The sequence below is a fragment of the Bos indicus x Bos taurus genome, chromosome 21, assembly GCF_003369695.1.
Source record: "Bos indicus x Bos taurus breed Angus x Brahman F1 hybrid chromosome 21, Bos_hybrid_MaternalHap_v2.0, whole genome shotgun sequence".
Classification (NCBI taxonomy): domain Eukaryota; kingdom Metazoa; phylum Chordata; class Mammalia; order Artiodactyla; family Bovidae; genus Bos; species Bos indicus x Bos taurus.
In genome coordinates, this window is record NC_040096.1 from 28,138,673 (window position 1) to 28,163,822 (window position 25,150).

Consider the following 25,150-nt stretch of genomic DNA (forward strand, 5'->3'; position numbering starts at 1 on the left):
CTCCATGCTGTGAACTAATAGCCGGGGCTGGACCACACTATGCAGTGAGAGCTGGAAGGCAGAGGCCTCAGCTCAGGGGGCCCAGGGGGCCCAGGGGGCTGGCTCTGCAGTGCCCTGGATGAGGTAGGTGAACAGGCTACAGTGGGGAAGCCCATGGCTAGCAAATGACATGGGGACAGGTGCCCCATCAAACAGTAACACATAAAAACAAAATTAAAGAGGGTTTTAAGCCAGCTTCAATCCCTCCCAGAAGCCAGGGTGCATCCCACGGAGAGACAGCTAGAGGCCAGCATCTGTGGGACCTACCTGTGTCTAGGCACCTGTCTTGTCCTTGTCTCTAGAAGCATGTTAGGAAATGCATGTCAGGGGGCCAGGGGTGGTCACACTCCCTTCCTGGCTGTCCAGCCTGACCCTGGCTCGGGACCTGGTCACCAGCAGTGACACATGGTTCTCAGAGTCTGTCTGTCCTAGTCAGACCTCAGAGACACAGAGGCCAGAAATAGCTTTTATTAAAACACTGATCATTATGAAAACACCTTGAGGTACATTAAATACAGCCTGCCAGTTGTACAAACAGGCTTGAAAACAATTTCCTATAAATTCTGCCTTCATAGCAGCATCTGTGGATTGGTACAGCCAAGGGGAGAAAAACATCCATTTAAAATGAGATTTCTTTTCCATGGTTTGTTACAAGAATTTAATTTGTATCACTGTTGCCAGCTGAAGGGGCCCATAAGTCCTTGGAAAGGAAAGCTCCCTGATGTTTGACAAAGATTTGGGGTCCAGCACGCCCCCATCTCAGCATCCCTGTGGTGCCTGGGGAAGGAAAAACTCCCTGCGGTTTGACAAAGATTTAGGGTCCAGCACGCCCCCATCTCAGCATCCCTGTGGTGCCTGGGGGTGGGGGGTTTGATGGCAGTGTCCTGACAGGCTCTGGTTCCGAGGTAAGCCGGCCCTCTGGGGAAGGACGGGGAGTCAAGGGAGCAGAGGCACCAGACCCCATGCAGGGTGCATCCTGTGCCTCGGCTTCCACCATAGACCCTGGCGGCCCTCCTATTGGTGATTAACCAGGGCAGGCAGCACAGGGCTGAGTGGGTGCGGGTGCAAAAGTGACGGGGGAACCAGCTTTCCCTGTGGCCAGGCACCCACATGGCCTGGGGCTCAGGGTGCTCGATGCAGGGACCCTGGTTCCCGGATGTCACCGAGTAGAGTGGGGTTGAAGGTGCTGGGGCCCCAGCCTGCTGCCAGGCACTGCTCTCTTCCTGGGACCTTTCCTGGAAGCTGGGAGCCAAGCCCTGTGGGAGCCCACGTGGTTGCCAGGCCCTCAGGAGGTGCTAGTCCAGTGGAGCAGGACTCAATGCAGAGTCCTCATCCAGAAACACTGAGTGTGAGAACGTGTCTGAGGACTGAGCATTGAGAACACCTAGATGACGGGCTTTGGGCCAGAGTGCCCACCTGCACCCAGGTGGAGGCACAGCCTGTGTCAGGTGTCCAGAGGCAAGAGATGTGTCCCCGTGCAGGGAGGTAATGCAGAGGACACGGAGCACCAGGCCAGGCCTCCTGGGGGGGTCACCTGTCCGGCTGCTCAGTGACAGTTCCAATGCCCACAAGGTCAAGCCTCACTCGAGCGACAGCCACATCTGAGACTACAGGTTTAGCCTGGGAATCCACTGTGTGAGCCCCCAAGCCTAATGTGGGCCCCCCTGCCCACCCAGGTGAGCCCCCTGTAGCCTGCAAAGCTCTGGCTGCCACCCCACAGAGGCCCAGATGAAGAGGTGCAGGCTGGAGGCTCAGGGGAGACCCCTTGGAAAAACCATCAATTTACTTTACCTACAGAGAGAGTGGCTTTGGGGACTTCAAAAGCCCTCAGCTGAGAAAAATTAAGAGATTTTCATTTTACAGTCTGGATAAAGTGCTCATAAATTCATCTCTGGGATGTCTCGAGTGGAGAAGTTCCAGCTGTCATCAGAGGCCTGAGTAGATATTGGTCCAGTTCTTACCTCTGGGAGGCGGTGATCAATGATAATGTGACTGAAACAAAGTGTTCACAGCTGACCGTCACCTGGGCTTCCTACCTTGGGGTCCAGGGGCTCCTCTGGGTGTCTGGGCTGGAAACACTCTCCCAGCCACCCTCTCCCCACTCCCTGACACACCCCAGCACACTGGCCCAGGCTGCTGGACCCCTGGCAGTGTGGGCACCTATCTGGCCCAACCCCTACACTCCCTGTGTTGGGCCCGTGGGTTGAGGACTGGGATTCAGCTGTCTTGTCTCACAGGAGCCACCAGCCACAGTCCAGGATGACACAGGTGTCCCTGTGGCTGTAGAAAGTTGAGGATGGTGCTGCCTTGGGGCCATGGTTGAGAAGTAGCTGCTGCTGAGGTCACCAGAGCCAGGGGTCCGGGGGGGTGGCACGAAGATCCAGGGCCCCCAAGGAGGCCTTTGCACACTCAGGGTGGGGTTTATGGAAAGGGATGGACAGCCCGCATCTTCCAAAGCAGATGCAGCTGCTGCTCAGCTGGGGAAGGGGCTGCTCTGGGTCATGAGATCCCTTGAGGCCAGTCTGGCCAAGGCAGATGCGGGAGAACCCTGGGGGCATCCACAGGGGCTTGCTATTCCAGGACAAAGTGCTCTGTGCCGAGCGGGTTAAAAAGACAGCGAAGAGGCTGCCAGAGAGGAAGCAGGGAAGATGCTCTGGTTGGCGGTGGGTGGAGCAGGGAGGGGTTGCCAAGGAGACAAGGTGATGGGGGTCTCTCAGAGCCCCTAGTCCCAGCCATCTGTCCCCCAGGGTGGCTGGGCCACTGGGGTGTCCCTCATTGTGTATGTGTTCACCAGATGTGGTGGCCGTGTGGCCCTTCGGGCAGATGGCTGAGCCCAGGATGCCATCTGGGCTAGAATTACTTAATTTCCTTAACAATCAGCATCTGAGACCGGGTAGATCGTGGATACAAACCACAAGGGAAAATGGACTCACTGCCTAATGCCCTGCTTGACCCACTTAAACACTAAATTAAGTCAGGAGTGGGGGGGATCCTGCTCCTCCACGGCCCCAACCTTGAAGATACTTCAGTTCAGCTAGATGCACGACCCTGTCACTGGATTCCTGTTGCTCAGCTCGTTCAAGGCACCATCTGCCTGACAGCACCAAGGATTCACAAGGGACACGGGAGAGTCGTCTGCTGTGTCACTGGGCTAGGTAGGAAGTGTCACCCCCAGAGAACAGTGGACGGGGTTCTCATCCAGGGCAGAGCAGCTGTTTCCTGCCTGAACCACCCTGGATCGCAGCCTCTCCCCACACGCTCGGTGCCCCCGTGGGGACTCAGGCACCAGTTCATCCGCATCTGTGTCCACGCCCAGACGGAGGCGCTGTCACAGCTGGCCCAGGACACGGGTGCTGAGGACAGCCTCCTCCATGAGGCACTCCTCAGGGGGCACAGCTGAGCGGGCAGAGCCCACCACATGCCTCACCTCCACGGGCAGGGAGCTGCTCGAGTGCTCCAAGAACTTGGCCACCAAGACCCTGGCGTCCTCAAAGGCCTTGCTGTCCACTAAGGAGCGCAGCCGCTCTTTGGAAACTGTCTGTAAGGCCTCTGGCGTTGACCGCGGGTCTGCTTTCCAGGCGTCTGATTCCCTGGGTGAGAGTTGGTGCCGAAAGGTGTAGGCGGCCGTGATTGAGTGAGACAGGGTCGCTGAAAATTGGGGGAAAGACACAATCTGAGAACAACGGACACAAAACAGAAGGCAGCCGTCCAGGAATTCCTTGAAAAGCAAACACAGGGATGATTTGGACAAACTCTGCCCAGATTCCCGTGTCCCAGCCTGGTCCTCACTTCCTGTGTCCCTCTGTGCCTGGCCCCTCGCACCCCTGAGTTCAGCCTGCATTAATCTAGAGGGGCTGCAGCCTCCTGGAGTTGAAGGGCTGGGAATGGGAGGGTGGGATTCAAAGCTTGCTGGCGAGATAGGGGCTGGGCAGGGGTCTCAGTTCTCTGCTGGAATTCACAAGCATTGTGTGTGTTGGGGGGATGGGGTGTGATGCCCCTTCTCAGCCTTCCCCAGCTCCATGACCTTTGCCCTTGAGGGCTGGATGGCATCTGAACACACATCTGCCTGGAGAGCAGAGCAGAGGGTGGCAGAGGGCAGTGAGAGTCCCTCCCCATGTCAAGGACAGACAGCAGCCATGCCTCTCGAGGCAGCCAGCCCAGGGCCCAGGGCCCCCATGCCAAGGGTGGGGAAATGACACCAGCTCCCAGTAGGGTCGTGGCCTCTCTGGATGACCCACAGAAAGAACCCCATCAAGGAACCCAGCTCCAGGCGGTCAGCTGTGATGAGTTGCCAAGGACCAGCCTAAGGCCCGGCCTGCCCCATCTATGTTGCAGGTCACACAAGAGAACACATTCTGGGTGGTCTGGGGTGTGTTTTGTGGCAGTGAGCAATCCTGGTAATGAAGCATGAGAAACTGTACAAGACTCACACATGGGGGGTGGGGGCCTCTCCCCTCCAAATAGAAACTCATAAATACAGTAAAACCAGTGATAAATCAGGTGTAGCCTCTAATAAAGCCCACCAAGAGAGTGGGGAATGGTGGAGGGCAGCCCATCTTCCAAACCCAGAGGGCTGGGTCTTCTACATGCCTGGACCACTCTGGGAGGGGCTGGCTGGGTTTAGACACAAGGCAGCTGAGGACCACTGGTACTTCCGCCCCCTGCACAGAAGTTATCAAAGGGTTTCAGAAAAGGGGTGTCTCACCAGTCCCCAGTGCTGCTCGGGACAGTCCTGCTTCGAGGTCCTGGCTGCAGGATGGGGTGTGTGAAGAGGCATCACCTTAACCAGAAAGAGTTCAGTTAATACATAGCCCAGGGGGAAGGAATTCCTGATAATACTATAGTGACCCTCCTGTGTCTAAGATGGACATCAGAGGTAAGGCCAGCAGTGGAGACCCCTGAATATAAACCCGGGGGAGGAGGTCCCCTGGCCTGTCACTTTCTCAGCACAGCCTCAGCAAAGGGCAGCCAGCTGACACCACTGACAAACCCAGAGCCCTTCATCCCAATCCCCATCCACATCTGGGGGTCCAGGCGCCTGGGAGGCACGTGCTTTTGATGAACAAAACAGTAACTGTCAGAGGTGACAGCATGGAGAGGCAGTCACAGGGGTGACAGCTTGTAAGCAAGCCATCACTGCTCTTTAGATCCATCCCTAATATGTCAGGGTTTGCAGTGCATGAGCTTCACTGGAGGGGTGAGGAGCAGGGACCCCAATTGGGTGGTGGTAGCCCTAAGGGGCTTAGAAACATCTGAGCCAGGAGCATGTGAGCAGCCGGTGCGTCCTCAGGAGAAGGTTGTGGGGGAGGTGGTGGGTGAGCTGGCGGGGGGTGCAGGAGGGATGGGAGGGGTGCTGACCAGAAGCGGCAGAGGCACTGCCTGTACTTTCCAGTGGGGCATCTCAGGCAGTGACCTGGGTGGACACTGGCTCCATGCAGGGATGGGGTTCTCCTGGGGGCAGGATGGGATCTAATCCACCTGGGGTTCAGCTGGACAAGACCATTGACTGGTCCAGGCGCCACTGGTCTCCTCTGACTTCTTTCACTGTATGGACAAGTCCCCACAGCGATGGTACTTGTGGTCAAGGGCCTCCCAACTTTTAGTGGCACAGACCCAGAAGGAGGTGGGGGTCTTCCAACTTCAGGATGTATGAGACCCCCTAGGGTGTGCTGTTGGACTGCAAGGTGCAGGACCCTTGGGCCAGGTCTCCCATCCTGGGGGCGCCTAATGTCATGTGGACAACACTGACCTGACCCAGCGTGCTCACGATGTGTCGATGCAGCCAGGTCTTACGTGGCTCCTTGTCCCACCAGATCCCTCAGCAGACACAGGCACTTCCCACAAGTGTGTAACCCAGGCTGGTCCTGGCAGGGGAGTCACCCAGGCTGAGACGGATACAGACTGTGGGCTCTGCCTGACCGGAGGCCTCACAGGCCCCAAAGCTGGTGTGAAGCCTGCAGGTTAACGCCAAGGCTGGCAGACCTGCCCAGAAGGCTGTCATCTCCCTGAACTTCCGTCTGCCTGCCCTCCTCCCTGACTGAGCAGCAAGCTCAGTCGGAGCACAGCAGAAGTTGCAGGCTGGCCATCCCCCTTCCAGGCTTCGGACATCAAGTTCACATTGCCCATGTGGACAGAGGGGCCGGGGCCGCTGTACCTGTCGTCCTGGACGTGCATGAAGTGGGGTCACTGATGGAGCGGGCCATGCGCCTGGGACCTGGCCGCACCCGTGTGCCCTTGTGGGGGCCCTCGGGGGACGTGTGGTGGGGATGCGGGGTAGGTAGCGGGGTGCCCGTGGGGTTGTCGGGGGACAGGTGGCTCAGGCCAGGAGCAGCGCTGCCCTCGGAGGCCAGGAGGCTGGAGCTGTCAGCCAGTGCTGCAAAGAAAGGGACCCGAGTTAGTGCTGGTGACCACCGAGCCCCCCACCATGAGGGAGAGTGTCCTCCAGAGTCCTCCCAGGGGGCAGGTGTAGCCCACCCTCCAAACTCCAAGCCTGGAAAAAACCCTGTCATTGTGTGAGGCTGATAGTGCTCCGTGTGGAAAGAAGGGGGACCAGAATCACTCCAGGAGGGCCATGGGCTCCACAAGAGATTCCAAGTCAGAAACCAGCTGCACCTCCCATCCAGGGCATCCTGGGGCGGGGAGTCTGAAGCACAGGAAGGTGCACAGGAAGGGTCTCTCGCTCCAAGGGCAGGGCCTGTGCAGAGAGAGGTGGGGGCTTGAGGGACCCTAGCACCCCCAGCCAGGTTCCAGTGGGTCTGAGAACCTGTCTGCCCCGACACAGGCCCAGAGTGCAGCCCCTCATCAGGCAGGGGGTTAGCCCAGCCCTGACCACTCTGGAGGTGGCCTGGCACCAGGTATTGAACAAGCTGCCCTGACGCCCCAGGTGTGAGAACTGCTGCTCAGGCCGGGCTCCACCCCTTGCTTCTCCACAGGTGGCCCTGAGGCAGGACTGGACCAGGATCCATCTAAACAGGGTCCCTAGCAGACCTGTATGCACACCAGGGCCTGAGGACCACCTCACTGCCCTCCCTCCTGACTGAAGTAGATGTTCAAGTTGAGCGGCCCACTTGGGGGACATGTGATAAGAACCACAGCAGCTCGAACTCCTGCAGGGAGGTGAGGGGAAGCTTTGGGGTCGTTCTTTCCTCTCCTTCCTGTGGGTGCTGGGGGAGCCTCTCTATTCCCAGAGGTCCCAAGTGCCCCACATCCATGCACATCCTGTGCCCAGGGCCCACCCAGTCACCCCCAGTCCCTGGACAAAGATATGCAGCTGAGAGAGGGTGGGAAAGAGGTGACAGGCAGCCAAGCGGGAGCTGGCTGACGTGACCGTCCTGCAGCACCTGCGCTCAGCCACCCCCCTGCCCCACTCTCCACTGCTGCCGCCCAAGAGGTGGTTTGAAACCATCAGTCCCATCTGTCCATTTGGAAAAACAAAGATGAGCCAGATCTCACAGATTACATTAAAAAAAAAAAAATCTTCAGGATCATCAACACTTTCCTTCTTTAAGATACTGTAAGAAGAAAATATGTGAGAATAAACCTGCAGCCATGGGGTGGAGAAAGATTTTATAAACATGATATTGATAGAAACCATAAAGGAAAAGCCTGATACATTTGACAACAGAAGGAATGGCAAACTTGTGTATGGTGAAGGCCTCGTTAACAGACTTTGGAAACAAAGCCTGAACGGGGAAAGCAAGCCTGTCATAAACAGGAAAACTGTCGCTCTTACACATTTCCTCACTTCTCTATTTAGCAAATATTTTTCTTATTTGTTGTTATTGTTGTTTAGTTGCTAAGTTGTATCTGACTCTGCGACTCCATGAACAGGAATATGGAAAACCATGAATATGAACTCCATGCCAGGCTCCTCTGTTCATGGGATTTCACGGGAAAGAATACTGGAGTGGGGTGCCAATTCCTTCTCCAATTTTTCTTATAAATCTAAAAAAAAATAACTTCTAGAGAAAAAAATGGACCCCCAAACAGACCTACAAGTTGATGATAAACATGTAAAAACTTGACACTCACACAATCCTGTGTGTGTCAAGTTCACCTTTAAGAGTGGTTAAGGTCCCCAGGAGTGACAATGTTTGGGGGGGGGGGTACGGGGTTTGTAACAAGCACCCTTGGTGGGAACATGAACTTGTAATAAAACCTTTCCAGGACACAGTGTGGTCAATATCCCCAAGTCCATGTTCCCCTGGACTTGGCAGTTTTCCTCACTGGAATTTATCCCAAGAAAATAATTGGGCAAGGGCCCAAAATCAAGTGTATAAATGTAGGAAAGAAAGAACACTTTCCTGTTTCATTAGAAAAGTTTAGACCTAGACATTGTCGTCATAAGTACTATAAAATCTTTTCAAGACTACCCAGCAGAGTGTTAAAAGTCTTTTGAATAGTATTCATTCCTGTGGACTCTGATCCCAATTTCCCCTCTCTTTTACCGCTTTATTGGGGTGTAATTTGTATGCAAAAGCCCTGTATATACTTAATGTATATAATTTGATGAGATGGGACATATGCACACAAAATTGATCCCAAGTTTCTCAATGTCAGTGAAAGTCCAGTGATTGAGTTCCTCAAGGACATGCAGTCACAGAGAGACAAATGTGACTTATCTCTGAATATATGTCGTTAATAGAAACCTGATAAAATTAGAACAACATTGCAGGAAAAACTGATGGTCCAAGGCTGATAACTCTTTTCTGCACACCGCCCTCAACTCCTTGGCTTGTGTCGTGTGACTATATCTTTGGGCTTCCCAGGTGGCTCAGAAGATAAAGAACCTGCCTGCAGTGCAAGAGTCATGGGTTTGATTGCTGGGTCAGGAAGATCCCCTGGAGAAGGAAATGGCAACCCACTCCAGTATTCTTGTCTGGAGAATTCCATGGACATAGGAGCCTGGTGGGCTACAGTCCATAGGATCACAAAGAGTCGGACAGGACTGAAGCGACTTAGCACGCACTCATGCAATAAATGCGTTCAGCAAGGTTGTCCAATTTGAGGTGAACACATGAGTGAATCCCCTGAGTCACAGTCAGTCACACATACTGACCATGAACATGCGGAAACCAAAGGTGTAAATCCAGTGCCGATGACAAGTTGCTCCAGAGAAAATGAAACATGTAACACACACACCAACAAAACCTGCCCAGGATCTGTAGGTGAAAATGATACTGTGAAACCACAGTGAAACCCACAGAGACAGACTGTGTTCCTGCCTTGGAAGACTCAGCTTTAGAAAGATGGTGATCCCCTAAAATACTGAACAAATGAACTTATTCTACACTGTGTTCCTGCCTTGGAAGACTCAGCTTTAGAAAGATGGTGATCCCCTAAAATACTGAACAAATGAACTTATTCTACACAGACTCAGATTTGGAGATCAGACTTGTGGTTGCCAAGGGGGAGAGGGAGTCAGAGGTGGGAAGGACTGGGAGTTTGGGATTAGCAGATGCAAACTAGTATGTAGAGACTGGACAAACAAGAAGGTTCTAATGTATGACACAGGGACCTGTATTCATTATCTTGGATAAACCACATGGAAAAGAATATGAAAAAAGAATGTGTGTATATGTATAACAGAGTCACTTTGCTGTGCAGCAGAAATTAACACAATATTGTAAAAAAAAAAAAAAGATAGTGATTCTGTTCAAATAGCTGCACAGGTTTAATGTGATTCCTATCAAGATCCCAATAAGATACAGGTGAACTGATTGGCTATGAAAAGATTCTTTCTCCTTGGAAGAAAAGCTATGACAAACCTTGACAGTGTACTCAAAAGCAGAGATACCACTTTTCCGACAAAGGTCTGTACAGTAAAAGCTATGGTTTTTCCAGTAGTCATGTATGGATGTGAGAGTTGGACCATAAAGAAGGCTGAGCAATGAAGGACTGATGCTTTTCCACTATGGTGTTGGAGAAGACTCGTGAGAGTCCCTTGGACTCAAGGAGATCAAACCAGTCAATCCTAAAGGAAATCAATCCTGCATATTCACTGGAAGGACTGATGCTGAAGCTCCAATCCCTTGGTCACCTGATGCGAAGAGCCGGCCTGTTGGAAAAGACCCTGATGCTGGGAAAGATTGAAGGCAGAAGGAGAAGGGGATGACAGAGGACAAGATGGTTGGATGGCATCACTGACTCGATGTGAGTTTGGGCACACTTTGGGAGACAGTGAAGGACAGGGAAGCTTGGTGTGCTGCAGTCCATGGGGTTCCAAAGAGTCGGACACGACTAAGAGACTGAACAACAGCAGCAAATGAGGGAAAGGGCGCTGGGGTGAGCGGAGCGGACAAAGCCCCCTGGGGAAAGTATGAGGTTCCCAGGTCTGACCAGTGGGGCAGAGGAGGAGGATGTGTGGAGCCTCCCCTGTACCTAGCAGGAGTGGCTCCAGCAGCTCCCATCCCTTCAAGAGGAGGAGACAGAGGATGTAACAGGAGGAGAAGAGAAGAAAAAGGGAGGAGGAGACACGCCTGGAAAACTACCACCTTAAGTGTTTCAGACTGAAGAGGATGTACTTACCTTGTGAGCTGAAGCCCGCAGCGACGTCGGGGTCCCCGGGGCTGGGTTCAGTCACTTGCGGCTCCGTGCTCGGGAGCTGCAGTGGGAAACGGGATGTGGGTGGTCTGCTGTCTGAAGGGTGCATCACAGCCACCTCTAGAAAGGCAGGTTGACCCCAGAGCTCGTCTTCCACAGACATGTAAGCAGGGCTCCAATCTTCTCCCCTGAATGTGTGGGGTGGGTGGAGGGAGACGCCATTTCCAAGACTGAAGCTCCTTCCTTGGACCTTCTGCACTCAACCGTGTGCTCACCCTGAGAGCCCACCCTGAGTCCGCTCGCCTTCCACTCACAGGCACTGTCTGGGACTGATGGTCACATGGTCCCTGCCTCACCAGAAGCAACAGGACAGCCCTTCCCTCACCCCCACCCCCTCCTCTCTCCCTGCCCTCATCCTGGGAAGAGAAGGACCATGGCACCAACACTCATGGCACCGCAGTGCTCTGGGCTAGCAGTATGCACACAGGCAGGCACTGAACACGCTCCGCACTCCCCAGGGCTGCGTGCACCCGGCCTCCTCCTCTGCCGTCCCCTCACACGTGGGGTCAGGAGGCTGCTCCCAAGGCCAGGGGTCCAGGTGCACACGGAGCGTGTGCCAGGTTGATGCAGGCCCCCAAGCCCAGTGGAGGGGGTGGCTGTGAAACTCGAATCAGGGTGCACGGTCCTCACACTTTTGCAGCTTTCTTCTTGAATGACTGTAAGGCCCAGAGAGGCCTCGGGAGTGTGAGGGGAGAAACCAGCCTCCTCTGCTGAGCAGGGATGGGGCACGTCTGCTCTTTGACCACCCGCTTTGGGCTGGGATCCGCCCCAGGCTAGTGCATCTATGCCCTCCCTGCTTCAGGGCACAGCAGCCTCTCCCCTCCCCAGCCATGCACCTGAAGGCATGAACCCGTGTGCACTGACCCTGTGCCCCTCATGAACACCATCCCTGGGTCCTCGTGGGGTTGGCCAGCAGGGCTGGCCAGTAATGGGCTGGTGGAGGCTGGGAAGGTCAGGCGGGCTCTGTGGCGGGCCTGGTTCCAGCTCAGTAATTACATTTCTGTCTCCCTCCTGCTGAATCGAAAGCTTATAGTGGGTGCCCACCTTTCCTTTGTCAAGCAAGCGGGGGGATAGGCTACTGGCCCCCACCCCACTCCACCCCACCAGAGGGGTGAGCTGCACACCCACAGGGATCAGACAGGGAGGTGCCCCAATGGTCCCTTGAATCCCACATGTATATAATACCATCCAGCACTCAGCACTCCCTCTCTGCCAGGGAAGGGTTGGTTGGGGTGAATTCACAACATCCACACCAGGTAACCTGTGTGGGAAATCTGTGTCAAGAATCTCTAGCCAGGGACATCCCTGGTGGTCCAGTGGCTAAGACTCTGTGCTCCCAGTGCAGGCGGGCCTGGGTTCAATCCCTGGTCAGGGAACTAGATCTCACAGGCAGCAACTAAAAGTTCTCATGCTACAACTAAAGATTCCACACCCTGAAACAACAACAAAAAGATTCCACATGCCACCAAAGAAGATCAAAGATCCCACATTCGGCAACTAAGACTTTTTTTGTGATTTTTGCAGGAAGCGGTTTTTAAAAAAAAAAAATTTATTTATTTGGCAACTAAGATCGGGTGCAGCCAAATAAATAAATATTAAAAAAAAAAACAACATCAAAACAGCCCCCTTCAAAATCACAAAAAAAGGAACAGTGCCCAGAGGTTCATTTCCTAACTCTTGCCTGTATCTAACCTTTTTGACTCCCTTTTTTTTTTTTTGTAGGAGTGGGTGGCAACTTCAGGCCTGAAAATAAAAAGCTTCTGGCAATAAAGAAATATAAATAAAACAAGAGAAGTAAAATACACGGCAAGACAAGGTCAGGAGGAAATTGGATTCATGTCATGTTTTGCAGAAGCGGCACCGGCTTCTCTCTGGCTCACAGTCAAACCTGGTGTCAAGAGGAGACAGTTCCTGGGAGCAGGGCATCCATCACCCTGGTGAGCAGGGTGTCAGGGTTGAACTTGAACGTGCCCCGCCCTCACCACCCCATGTCCAAGGCCACCTGGCCACAGCTCAGCTGTGGGGGAATGGCTGCTCACTTCAACCAGCATTGTCGGTGAAACACAGAGGCAGTGGAAGAAATATATTTGCAGCATAGAATTGGAGCTGAAATTTGAGTTTAGCAATAAAGGCTCATAACAGCTCCCACAGGACAGAGGGTGAAAGGGCTGGGAAAGGAGAGGCTGCATGAATGATGTAATGTGGATGCTCTGATGCCTGCATTTGTTTATTCCCAGATGTGTTGTTTTGACCACTTATCGTAACTGAAAAGTCAATTGGCATTTAGGCAAATAAGCAAAGTTTCCCCATCTCCCTTTCTTGCAGGAAGCTGGGGCTAACACGTCTTGTGTGGAAACTCTGCCCTATGTCTGTAACAAGTTTCCTACTCCTGGCTGAGGTCAGGCAGCTGTATCCTAGGTTCACAGAGCGCTGTCCTTGGGTCGGGGTGGGGGCAGTTATCGGCAATCGAGGAAAAGGGGCACTAAGGTTTTGGGCTCATTTTCCAAAACAATCTTTCAAGATACTTGACTTACAGGTTTTCAAATGTAAAAGTCGTTTTGTCTGAAAATACAAATAATAACTTTGAGGCCTTGGGGTTGGACACAGCTCTGTCATGTCCCTCACCTTTCTCACAACTTCTGGCCCCACCCACTGTATTGCCACCAAAATCCCCAAAGCCCTGTTAGGTCACATCCACCCCAGATGCTCAGGTGCTCAAAGGAAGGTCTACAGTGTGGCGTCCAGGGTCATCAATCAGCATCCACATCATTCCCGTGAACCCTCTTCCTGCCCCCTAGGCCTCCACGAGGAGCTGCTCTGGCTCACAAGCCCCATCCACCCACAATGGCCCAGCTGGCCCTTCCTCCGAGGCCACAGAGAAGTCCATTTGTCCCTGTCCTGTGACCCTGAGGAAGGGGACCCCATTCACCTCTGGATCATGGAAACTGTGAACCAGTGCACGGTATTACGGACCCCCCGGATCACGTGCAGGACATCAACCTGGCAAATTTGCCCACTTTCCTGTTGTAGAAAGAAACTCCCTGCTTCCAGTCCTGCCCCAAGCTCAGGCCACGGAGAAGAGAGCTCATCGCAGACCAAATCAGAACGGAACCTGAATGAGGCCAAAACACATGGTCAAAATGAACATGCTGAGTTCGGAGGTGGGGGGGAGGCATGTTTCTTTCCAAGTCAAAAATCTATTGAGATGCGCGGCCTCTGCTCTGCTCAGACTTGCACGGCGTCTGCTTGTCTTTCCAGGGGCAGTTGTCTTCCTCTCTTTATCCAAAGGAGCACAAATAGGCAATTTATACACATCTGACCTAACAAGGGTGTAATTAACCTTCTCATCTTCTGGGGAGAGGGGCTCGTGCTTTAAGGGAGCTGCTCCTGACTGTCAAGTTAGGGGGAGGGCTGCCTGGGAGAGGGGGCAACTGGCAGGCGCAGTGTTCCTTCCATGGATGGGAGGGGTTCCTGGACTCCCAGCGTCCCCTACTCCCCCTGCTCCCCTGGGGTGTCTGTGGAATTGTAAAGTGCTGCCAGGCCACAGGGTCAGAGAGAATCAGCCAGCGGCCCCTGGACTGGGAGGAGGAGGGGTGTGGTGGCCCTTTCATCGCAGATGCTGCCAGCCAGGCCCAGGGAAGGGGGGCCACATCCAGTGACAACAATCAATTGTGCAGGCGCTTGTAATCTGCCAGTGTCTGAGCTAACGCAAGCTCATGTAAGATGGGTCTTTGCCCTTGAAAATTTCCTCCCCAAAATCCTGTGAAAGAAATCTCCACTTAGAGAATTCCTCATACTTTTGGAAAATGATGTCATATGGGTCTTAGAACAGGTATTACCATCATCATATTCCGATATAGTCTATTCTTCAGGGAAAAAAAGAGAGTAAAATAGTGATAAATACTCAACATCCTTCTAGGTCCAAGTGTGGGGGTGCCTCAAATGTCACCCTCAAACCCAAAGCTGGATCCCAGCCCACTGGATCCTCGGAAGCCCAGCAGGGCAGGAGCGCGGCTGGGGCTTCTCGCTGGCTCCTGCCCTGCGCTGTCCACGGGGTGGTGCACACAGACCTGAGAATCACTGCGTAGCTCCTCTCCTCTGGACATGGAGGGAATATGGAGATGCAGGCTAGGGGAGCCCGGAGCTCTGTGTGGCAGAGGGGTTGTGGTGCAAAGGCGGACGTGGAGGGGGAGGTGGCAGGGGTCCCTCCCACCCCAAGGTGGCTGAGGAGAATCACACAGTCCTGTGGGCTTCCTGGGGTCTCCAGTTCCCTGGCCGCCCTGCCCAGTGCCCCTGCTGGTTACAGGCTGAGCTGCCTGTCTGCTCCCGGGTCAGCCCCTTCTGCCTTCCAGGGCCCTCCCTCCCCTGGCCCTGGGGAGGCCCTGGCCCCATGCTCCAGGCCCTGGCACAACCCTTTTGTAACCCCCTCACCCTGTTCCCACACCCCACCCCCACCCCCAGCTATTTCCTATCCGGCCTCTTCTTGGAGCATCTTGCCAGAGCCATTGACCCCGGTTCCCAAATGTGTAGCAGCTGCAGTGGGGATTTGGGAGCCAGGCTGATCCTCAGATTCTCAGCAGCCCCAGAGTGCTGAGGGTGAACCCAGCATCTGCATTTGATTGACAATCCCTACACAGAGTCAGGAGGCCCCCTGGAACCTAGAAAAAGTATCCACACTCCTGGTCCCCCTCCTCAGGTGCCATCCCCCACTCCCGATGCCATCTGGTCCTGCCCACTCCCCCACCCCATGGCAGCTGGTCCTGTCAGTCACCAGTAGCCCTTGGATGGTGAGCCAGATGGACGGGGCTCAGTCTTTAACCACCTCCGGGCAACACTTGGCTGGTGTCTTCCTCCCTGAGCACTGGTTTCTGGGACCCCCAACCATGCCTTCTCCTCGGCCCTCACCCCCTGGATCCAGGGCTTCAGTGACCATCTCTGCAGCAAACCCCAACCTCTCTAAGGCCCCAAGTCCAGACCCTATCAGCCACAGACATTCCCTTGGATGTTCTGATGATCCTGGTACCCAGCAAGGACCAGCAAGTAGATTGTTGTCCCCTGATCTCACATTTGCCCCTCCCTCTGAGCCTTTGCAGGAGCTGCCCCCTCACCTGGGAGCACACCCCTCCTCCCTGACCTGCTGGCCTGCCAATGGCTGAGGCCTCAGCTCCCAGGATCCTTGGACCCATCCAGGGACCAGCATCCCTGCCCAGTGCCCCACAGAGCTCCGTTCAGGACTCTGACCACTCTCACAGGAAGTGGGTTCCCTTGACAATATTGACTGATCAATTTTTATCACGAAGAGAAAAATAAACCACTTCAGGAAGGCAGAATGCTCTTCAAATGCTTCGCTTTAAAGGGAAAAGTTCCGGAGAATTTGGTCGTTAATGGATCTAGAGACGAGAGTCACTCACATCACACTGCTGCCTCCTCCCTCTGGGGCTGTTGCCTGGTCTGTCCCTTCCCCACACAGGAAAACAGCCAGGAGACCCAGCTGAGTCCTTCTGCTGGGCTGACAGTCTCAGGACCTCTTGGTGGGAGCAGGCCCTGAGAGAGGCCCTGGGGTGTCAGGAGCCTCTGCCTCGGCTGGGTGGATGGCAATCACACCCCAGGAGTCCGAGGAGAGCCCGTGGTAGAGACGCCCCCCAGGCGCCGAGCCTCTTCCCTTTTCTTCCTGTCACATAGCTACTGGCCTGTAGGACTTGATCCCCTGAAGACAGGACTGTGTCCAGTCACATCCCTGGAGGCTGAGCCCAGCACAGGGGGTCCCCAGGGCCACTCCTCAGGGGTGGCGGAAACACACAGGCCCTGGAGCCTGGCCTGCTCACCGCGGGACCCGTCTCACAGGGTGACAGTGTGAGGTTGGGCCTGTACCACCTCTGGGGTGGGGGGGTGGCTCCATGGCTGCTGAAGCCCCACGGCCGTGCCCCTGGAAGTCCCGGTCCCGTCTGTGTCTCCTCTGCCTGGTGTATGGGGCCCAGGGGTGGCTGCAGCCTGCTCCCCGGATGGCTGTGTGTCCCCCATCAGACACACACTGTCAAATCCCTGCAGTTCCCCAAGGGGCCACCATGTGGCCCCATCACTACATCTGTATTTGGGCCAGTGCAACCTTTCCCTGTGTTCAACGTGTCTCTGCCCTTGCCAGTGACCCTTGATATTCGGCAATGACAGCATGATGACAAGGATGGTGGTAACAATACCAAAGAAGTGCAGGTAGCTTTTGCCAAGTTAGACCCTGACATGTGCCCAGCCCTGTCTATTACAACTGTCCTTGTCCACCTGAAGGGCTTGGTACTATTATGATCCCACTTCACAGATGAGGAAACCGAGCTCACACATCCTGAGTGTGTGCCTTCTGGGCTCAGGCCTCTCTCTGGCTGGAGCCACCAGGCTTCCGGCAGGAGCAGGGGTTCAAACCAGCTGTCACGTGTCTGGCTGACCATGACAGTGGCCTGTAGCTGAAACAGGCCAGAGCCCCCTGCATACTCAGGCTCCCTGCCCCTGCCTCCTGCTCAGACAGGGCTGAGACATCAGTGCCCACAGGTTTGTTGAATGGCTGGGAGAGATTCCAAAGAAGGCAGAAAGGCCGGGAACAGGGAACTGGCCTGTTGGAGGGCCTGGGACTCACCTGGTTGGCAGGGCTCGGGCCTACCACGGCCTCGTAGGGTGGTGGGAGCTCAGCAGGGTACAGCAGGCCGGGGCTGTTGATGGCGACGCCGTACAAAGTGCCAAACGGGGAGGAAGCGAAGTCCAAGTGGAGGCCCCTGAGCAGCAGAAGGAGGAAGGTCACCCTCTGGGGAAGGAGCCGGCTGTTCCCATTGCCCTCAGAGCAATCGGAACAATTCCCCACACAGAATTCTTGGGTGTGTGGAAAAAAAGCCTCATTCACTAGGTGGTTCTAACTCTTTACTGCTCTCAAAGGATACTGGTACTTTCACCAACTTCACGGTCTTTTCCGTAACAATGAAAAACATCTTAGAGCTGATTCATCTTTAATTAAATGTGACTGTAACATGACAGGAAATAGGCAACCCACTCCAGTATTCTTGCGTGGAGAATCCCATGGACAGAGGAGCCGGGGGGGGGCTACAATGGGGTCACAAACAGTCAGACACGACTGAGCATGCATGCATGTTCAACCTGAGAGCTGTACTGTGTTTTCTGAGAGTGGAATAGGACTGGTCCTGCCTGGGTTTCCCCTCGGATACCCTGCAGTGAGGCCAGAGGAAGCACACAGGTCTCTGAGCATCCTACTCCACCACCACCCTGCCTGGGGCTCTGCTGTCGGGACCAACATTCAGGCCTTCATCTGCCTCCCCTCTGCTCACCTGCATGGACGAGGAGCAACTCATGCCTTCCCCATCCCCATACGGCTTCCCATTCTTGGGCCCCAGCATCCCTCAGGGAGGTGTTCCCAGAGACACCAACCTGTGGGCCTCAGCAGTGGGTGTGCAGGTGTACTCTGGAGGGTAATAGGGCGGAGGGGGCAGCGGGGGCACGAACTCATCGAAATCCAAGGTCTGGTGGAGCACGGTACCATGGGGGGTCAGGCAGGCTGGGCTGGCAGAAGGTGCCCTTTGTGGAAGGAACTGGAAGACAGAGAGGTTCCGAGTGATCGGTCGGCCGGTATGGCTTGTGTCTCATGAAGCTAACTGTACTGAAGCTTTAATGACACAGTTGGAACTCAGGGACTTCAACCTGTCAAACAGTGTTAGTTGTTCAGTTGTATTCAACTCTTTGTAACCCCATGGACTGTAGCCCGCCAGGCTCCTCTGTCCATGGAATTCTCCAGGCAAGAATACTGTAGTGTGCAGCCATCTCCTTATCCAAGGGAATATTCCCGACCCAGGGATCAACCCGCACTGCAGGCTGATTATTTACTCAAGGGAACTGGCTAAACACACATGTGAAACAATGGCTCTGTGAGGATCCCCTTCCCTCTGGAGCCTCATCGCGCTCCATTCCCCTGCTGTTATACAGACGTGTCTTCTGAGGCAAAGCACAGTCTGGGAAGACTTTACTCCTATCTCTGCCACTAACTCAGGCTGCATGTGGCTCTTGCCTTCTCCACACACAGAGCCCAGTCAATGCCCTGCCAGCCAGTGTGAGCCGAGGCTTGTGCACTTAATCATCTGAGACAGAGGTGATTCCATGGCCAAGGGCAGTGCGGATGTGCCTGCTGGCCTTGACTTTGGAAAGCCACTTGCCCCACGGCCACTGCACGAGGCTGAGCAGCCAGGATGAGGCTAAGGGTCCTGGGGGTCTCATGGAGTGAAGACTCAGGAATTAGAGAAATCAACAACACCCTCAAGCATGAAACACAAAAGGCAAAGTGCTTTCCCGTGGAAGGTCCAATTCCACCAGGAATGAGAGAGGTGAGGAGGTCCAGGTGATCCTATTAGCAGGTTTAAAGGAGTCAATGTGGTCATGCGAGGGAGGCTTTTTAAAGGTTAAACAGAGGTCTCCATTTCTGCTCTAAAGTCCAGATGGCCTTTCCAGGGGGTGTTGGCCTGTCTTCAAGGAAGCATCTCAGACTTAGCAGCAGGCACCTGGCTCCTTGGCCTCCACGGTGGGAATCCCATGAGTCACCCTGCCATCTCCCCAACACCCCTCAAATCTGTCTGCCAAGGCAGCGTCTATCTGGGAGCCCAGGGTCACTGGCCCTGGACTTTGCTTTGAGACAGGCGGGTGGAGAGCCGCACCCCACGGTCTCCCCAGAAGCTGGTGTCATTAGGTTCTACCCACAGAGGCGTGAGAGGGAGTCAGACAAAGATGCAGCCAGGGAGAAGGGGTTCCTCAGACTGCTCCTGCCCTGCCCCTCCTCCCCTCTGTCCTCTGCCGTTCACCCCTGGGAAGTAATGAGATCCCTGTAGGAGCTGTGCTGAAATCCCAAGGGCGAGTCTTTTTCCCTCCGTGGCCCTGGGTCCAGTCTGTGTCTTATCTCTGAGCCTTGTCTGGTACCCTAGGCCCAGAAGATGCTCTATGAGCATCCACTTCACAGGTGAACAATACCTCCTGGCTGCCACCTCCAAGTAGCCCCCAGGTTATCTTCTCCTTTTGAGAGCGTCTAACTCACCTCTCTGCCTTGGTTTTCTTCCTCTTGTTCTGCTTTAAAAAGTTACGTTTAATCCAACGAGATGAGGTTATCCCCCTTTAAAACTCTTTTACATGCCTCTGCTCCCTGGATCCCACCAGGTTTCTAGCCTCCTTACCCACTAACCCATGGTATCCCTGAATCCTCCAACTGCCTTTTGAACCAACCCCAAATACCAAACAAGGTCTGTTCTCTCTCCCTGGATCCTGTCTCCTTTCACCCTCAACCTCCCAGTCATCCTCAGGATGTGCAGAAATGCTCACTGTCCACAACTTCCTCTGTGGCCCCAGGTCTGCAGGGTGATGGCCAGGTTTGGAGCCAATCCTGCAGCTGGGTGTGCTGGGGAGGAAACGGGCCCTAAAGAATCACTTCCTTCCCATGTGGTTCTGCTTGCCCTGGGACACCTGTACAAGCCTTGGGTGGTCCGTGTGATGACAAAGGGGTACCTGTGCCTGGTGAGCAGTGTGAGGTCGGTACCTGTCTGAGGTATTCACATACCTGGTGTGGGCATCACTGTCCAGCTCTCATCATCCTCAAAAGAGGACTTTGCATTTTAGTCTCTGCTGGAGAGAAGCCTGTTCTCATGGGTATGCTCTGGGGGGAGGACCCATGTTAGGCACATGCTTCCCAGGTAGTGCTAGGGGTAAAGAACCCACCTCCCAATGCAGGAGACAGAAGAGATGTGGGTTTGATACTTGGGTTGGGAAGATACCCTGGAGGAGGGCATGGCAACTCACTCCACTATTCTTGCCTGGAGAATCCCATGGAAGAGGAGCCTGGCAGGCTGTAGTCCATGGGGCCGCAAAGAGTTGGACAGAAATGAATCGAGTTAGCATGCACGTACATCCTTGGTAGAAAGAGCAGGATTATTGCCATGGAAAAGGCTTCTGAATGGAACTCTTGTCAGTAAGCTGGAGCTCTCTCTCCCTGCACTCTGGACCTAGGAGTGACAGCCCCCTAGGCATCCTGCTGATCTCTGGTCCTTCTACCCCTCCCTCAGGTGAGCAAGGAGGCCTCCTCAAACAGGTTCAGATCAGTTTTAGTTACTACTGTTAATTTACAGTGAAATATGAATGCAGACAAGAAAACTTGCTTGTTCTGTGAAAACTGAGTTGGAGGCTTTGGAAAAGACTTCATAGCTAAGCAGAAACTGCTGCCAAGGTGGGTCTTGGCCAAGTGTTCGTCAGGATCATAATACATCCATGCAGATGGCTTCACACAGCTGAGTCCAGCTGAAAGGAACTAAATCTGGAAATCACAGAGGGTGTGATTTCCACGAATAACCTGATACACCAAAGAGACCTATAGTCAAAATGAAGAGCCTGGCACCACACCAACCAGGGTGACAAATGCTCATTTGCATTTTTAAAGTCAAAATACAACGTTCCGTGGTATAAATGCATCATTTTACGTAAGTCTGCTGTAACTGGCTTTTTAGGTTAAGATACCCATCGATCCTCATCTGATAGTTAAGTAACACCTAGGACCTGAAGACCCTTGTGGTGAACCCAAACCTCAAGGAGAGTCACTGTGGGTCCGAGGAGGGCTGAATGGGTAGAAGATGCAGGTGAATTTGCCTGATCTGGGAGCTCTTAGGGGCACTCTATCCCTCTGATACAGAGGCCAGCACCCCTTCCAAGCTCCGTGGGCAAGCCCACTGCATCACGTCTGTGAAGGCACGGTACTCTGCCTGCCGCATCGGAAGCAGATCCACTTCAATAAGGCACAGGACAAGTGGAGAACATAAATGACAGCAACAAAGGACGATGCTAACAAGCTGGTGCCGAAGGGAGATGTCTGTAATAGCAGACGATGTCCCTAAGGCTGGGTGGCAGGCAATAAAATAAGTGGGGAGGAAAACAGCTTACTGAAAAAATGGAAAACTGAGATTACACGTAGGAAATAAAACTAAAAACATGCAATTATAGGCCTGTGGACGTAAATGCTTTCTCCATGAAACTATATCAATAAATGGAATTTTATCATCAGATGGTCTTTTGGAAATAATGGTCCACTATTTTCAAATGTATTACAGGAATTCAATTAGATAAATTCTGACCATAGGCATAACAATTTGCATCTCATGTAGGCATGTCTTCATTATATGAATTCTCCCTAAATTATTAATTATTCCAAAATGTTGATCCACAGACATAAGAATAAAATTGTGGGCTCCTTCCACGTGGGATAAGGCCTTTGTTGGGAGTCACAGTCTGTTGAAGGGAGTGCCCTGTGGCTTTTCCTGCATAAATACACCATGGTCGGACAAAAACATTCTCTAACTTTCTAGGTCTGTGTTTTTATAGCAGAGCCAGAACTTAAAGGTACTTGGGTAGCAATGTGTGTATAGACAACCCCTAGACTTTTTTTTAGTTTTTATCTCAACCCCTTAGAGTTGTCTGACCTACATTTAAATTGATGGCAATATATTTAGTGACGCTCTTTTACATAAGTAACAGTAACAAAAGATGAAGTTAACAAGCTGGTGCCGAACAGAGATGCACAAACGGAGACACGTGTAATAGCAGACGATGTCCCTGAGGCTGGGTGGCTGGCAATAAAGTAAGGGCAGAGGAAAACAGCTTACTGGAAAATCTTTTGAGAATCTTTCAAGAGCACTCAATTTTATTGTAATAGAAGTAATTCTCTTTTTGCACTCATATTTTGTTGGTTCACACAGTAGTAGAATATGCACTTACAACCCATATACCCCTGGTATAAACTGGTTTGGGGATACATACAACCATGGCTGACTATTTTTCTGGGCTCCAAAATCACTGCAGACGGTGACTGCAGCCATGAAATTAAAAGATGCTTACTCCTTGAAAGGAAAGTTATGACCAACCTAAATAGCATATTCAAAAGCAGAGACATTACTTTGCCAACAAAGGTTAGTCTAGTCAAGGCTATGGTTTTTCCAGTGGTCATGTGAGAGTTGGACTATAAAGAAAGCTGAGCGCGGAAGAATTGATGCTTTTGAACTGTGGTGTTGGAGAAGACTCTTGAGAGTCCCTTGGACTGTAAGGAGATCCAACCAGTCCATCCTAAAGGAGATCAGTCCTGGGTATTCATTGGAAGGACTGATGTTGAAGCTGAAACTCTAATACTTTGGCCACCTGATGCGAAGAGCTGACTCATTGGAAAAGACCCTGATGTTGGGAAAGATTGAGGGCAGGAAGAGAAGGGGATGACAAAGGATGAGATGGTTAGATGGCATCACTGACTCAATGGACATGGGTTTGGGTGGACTCTGGGAGTTGGTGATGGACAGGGAGGCCTGGTGTGCTGCAGTTCATGGGGTCGCAAAGGGTCAGACAAGACTGAGCGACTGAACTGAACTGAACTGTACGTTATAATCCAGTGTGCATGCTATTACAGCTATGACAGATTTTCTTATTTGGTTGGTAATTTCTATTTTAATTCTGAAAGCTAGGAAATGCAAACTTTCAGTGTTTCCAGCCCTGCGGTTCCGTTAGTTTGATCTGATTGGAGTGATATTTCCAGATTGACAGGAAAATCTGTCGAGGTGAGTGGACCCCCACGGCACTTAACCTTCCTTTACATAACATACCGGAGAGAAATGTCTACATGAGGGCTCAGCGAGTGAGGCCAGGAGTTCATTGCTGCTGAAGAGATGCTTAATTAGGTGTCTTTTGGAAAACTGCTGCCTCTCGAAAAGGTCAGCAGGCTGTGACAGCTGTGTGGAGGTACACAGGGAAGAATAGGCCGCACGTGATTAGAGCCAATGAATTTTTAACACCTTGATAATGATGCTCTCTGGCCCTGCGTCGTGTTGTGAACTGATGAATTGCTACAGGGTGGGTGGGGAAGAACAAAACACACAGGCTCCTACAAGAACAACTTGCCTTTGTTTCATAAGATGCTTGAAACATTGGGGAGGAGGCAGGGCAGGGCCTGGAGGGGCCCAGGGGAGCAGGGAGGGAGGGTTCCTACCCTTAGCATGGAGAACAGCATCTTCTCATCACTTCCTCTTGACTTGCTGACTTTAGCGGTAATGTACTGAGCAGTGGGTCATGTTCTATTCACACAAATAACGAAGAGCCGTCACTATTACTGATTGTGTATTAATCAGCATGTGACCTCCACTCTTGGCCTCATCCCTCCCCTGGGGACCAGCACTTCCTCATCTCTAAGACCCTGGCTGGAGGCTCCAATGATAGCCGACCAGTGACCTGCTGCTGGATTATGAGCTGACGGTTAATGAGCAAGTGTGCAAGGCACAGTGGAGCAGTTTTTCAATTTGAGAAGAGCTCATATTCTAACAATCCTGCTTTATTACAAGTGAATTCTGGGGGACTTCCCTGGCAGTGCAGTGGCTGAGACTCTGTACCCCTAATGCAGGGGCCTGGGTTCAATCCCTGGTCAGGAAATTAGATCCCACATGTTGTAACTAAGGATTTGCATGTTGCAACTAAAGAGCCCACAAAGAAGATCAAAGATCCCACAACCTGCAATTAAGATCTGGAAGAGCCAAATAAATAAATAGATTAAAAAAAAAGAAGAAGAAGAATTCTGAAGCCTGGAGACAGTTGCATGGCTCTGGAGGATGTCTTGGGCTATACAATGGTCACCACAGTTACTCAGCGGCACAAACCTGGGGCTCCCTAGAGGCATGTAACGGTAGCTGGACCCCATCAGCAAGGAGCTCCAACTGCACCTAAATAAATACATCGGTGGCATCGAATCTGTGGGTTTCTGTCTTCCAGAGGGTAGCATGGAGGGACCTTCAAGGATCTCCAGGCCCCATGTGCTGCTGTCAGGGCTCATTGTTCTGGTGGGAAGCCAGCGGTGTCCATGCTGCATTGCTCTCAAACTGGTTGGGGGAGGGGTCAAGACCCCACCATTTTGACTGTGCTGGGGAGAGGGGGAGAGGCGGGGGGCCACTTACCATCTGCAGGACATCGGCAGAGACCATCTGCATGCAGCACATGGCTGTGGCCAGTGCACACACAATGGTGGACAGGACGTTGAGGGCACACACACTGAAGAGGAGTTCCTGCGGGAAAAGACGCAGAGGGCGTCAGCACTGTCTTGGCAACGCAGGCGGCAGGACCCTCAGCACTGCCGTTGAGGTCCAGGACAAGGGCAGCCACCTGTTTCGTGGGGCTTTTTTTTTCATCAACACTGGTCTATTACAGACACATTTGTGTACTCTCCCACATGGTTGATCAAATTAGATACTAAATGATGTATTTTACAATTTTGATAATTATTAGGTGGTTACCATCTAAGAAAATCTTCAAAGTGCCAACATTTAAGTAGGTGGGCCATCTCTGTCAATTATAAAGTCTAACTGAGAATTTTGATAAGAAAAAAAAATTCCAAGTTTTTTAAACTTCTTTTCTTGAGAAAATTGTAGATTCACTTGCAGTTGTAAGAAACCATAGAGGGACCCTG

General features: G+C 52.8%; 1 protein-coding gene across 1 annotated transcript in view; it reads right to left on the bottom strand.

Annotated features, from left to right (window-relative positions):
* Nucleotides 1-491: 491 nt before the first annotated feature.
* Nucleotides 492-25,150, bottom strand: part of FAM189A1 (family with sequence similarity 189 member A1) — a 241,266-nt gene continuing 216,607 nt past the window's right edge. Inside the window, exons 5-11 of the mRNA XM_027520849.1 lie at nt 24,642-24,749; nt 18,067-18,227; nt 17,267-17,402; nt 10,567-10,642; nt 6,194-6,412; nt 4,745-4,819; nt 492-3,687 (exon numbers count right to left, since the gene is read on the bottom strand). Coding sequence (XP_027376650.1) covers nt 3,368-3,687; nt 4,745-4,819; nt 6,194-6,412; nt 10,567-10,642; nt 17,267-17,402; nt 18,067-18,227; nt 24,642-24,749 — 1,095 coding nt within the window. The 3' untranslated portion in view covers nt 492-3,367. The remainder of the gene's footprint in view (nt 3,688-4,744; nt 4,820-6,193; nt 6,413-10,566; nt 10,643-17,266; nt 17,403-18,066; nt 18,228-24,641; nt 24,750-25,150) is intronic.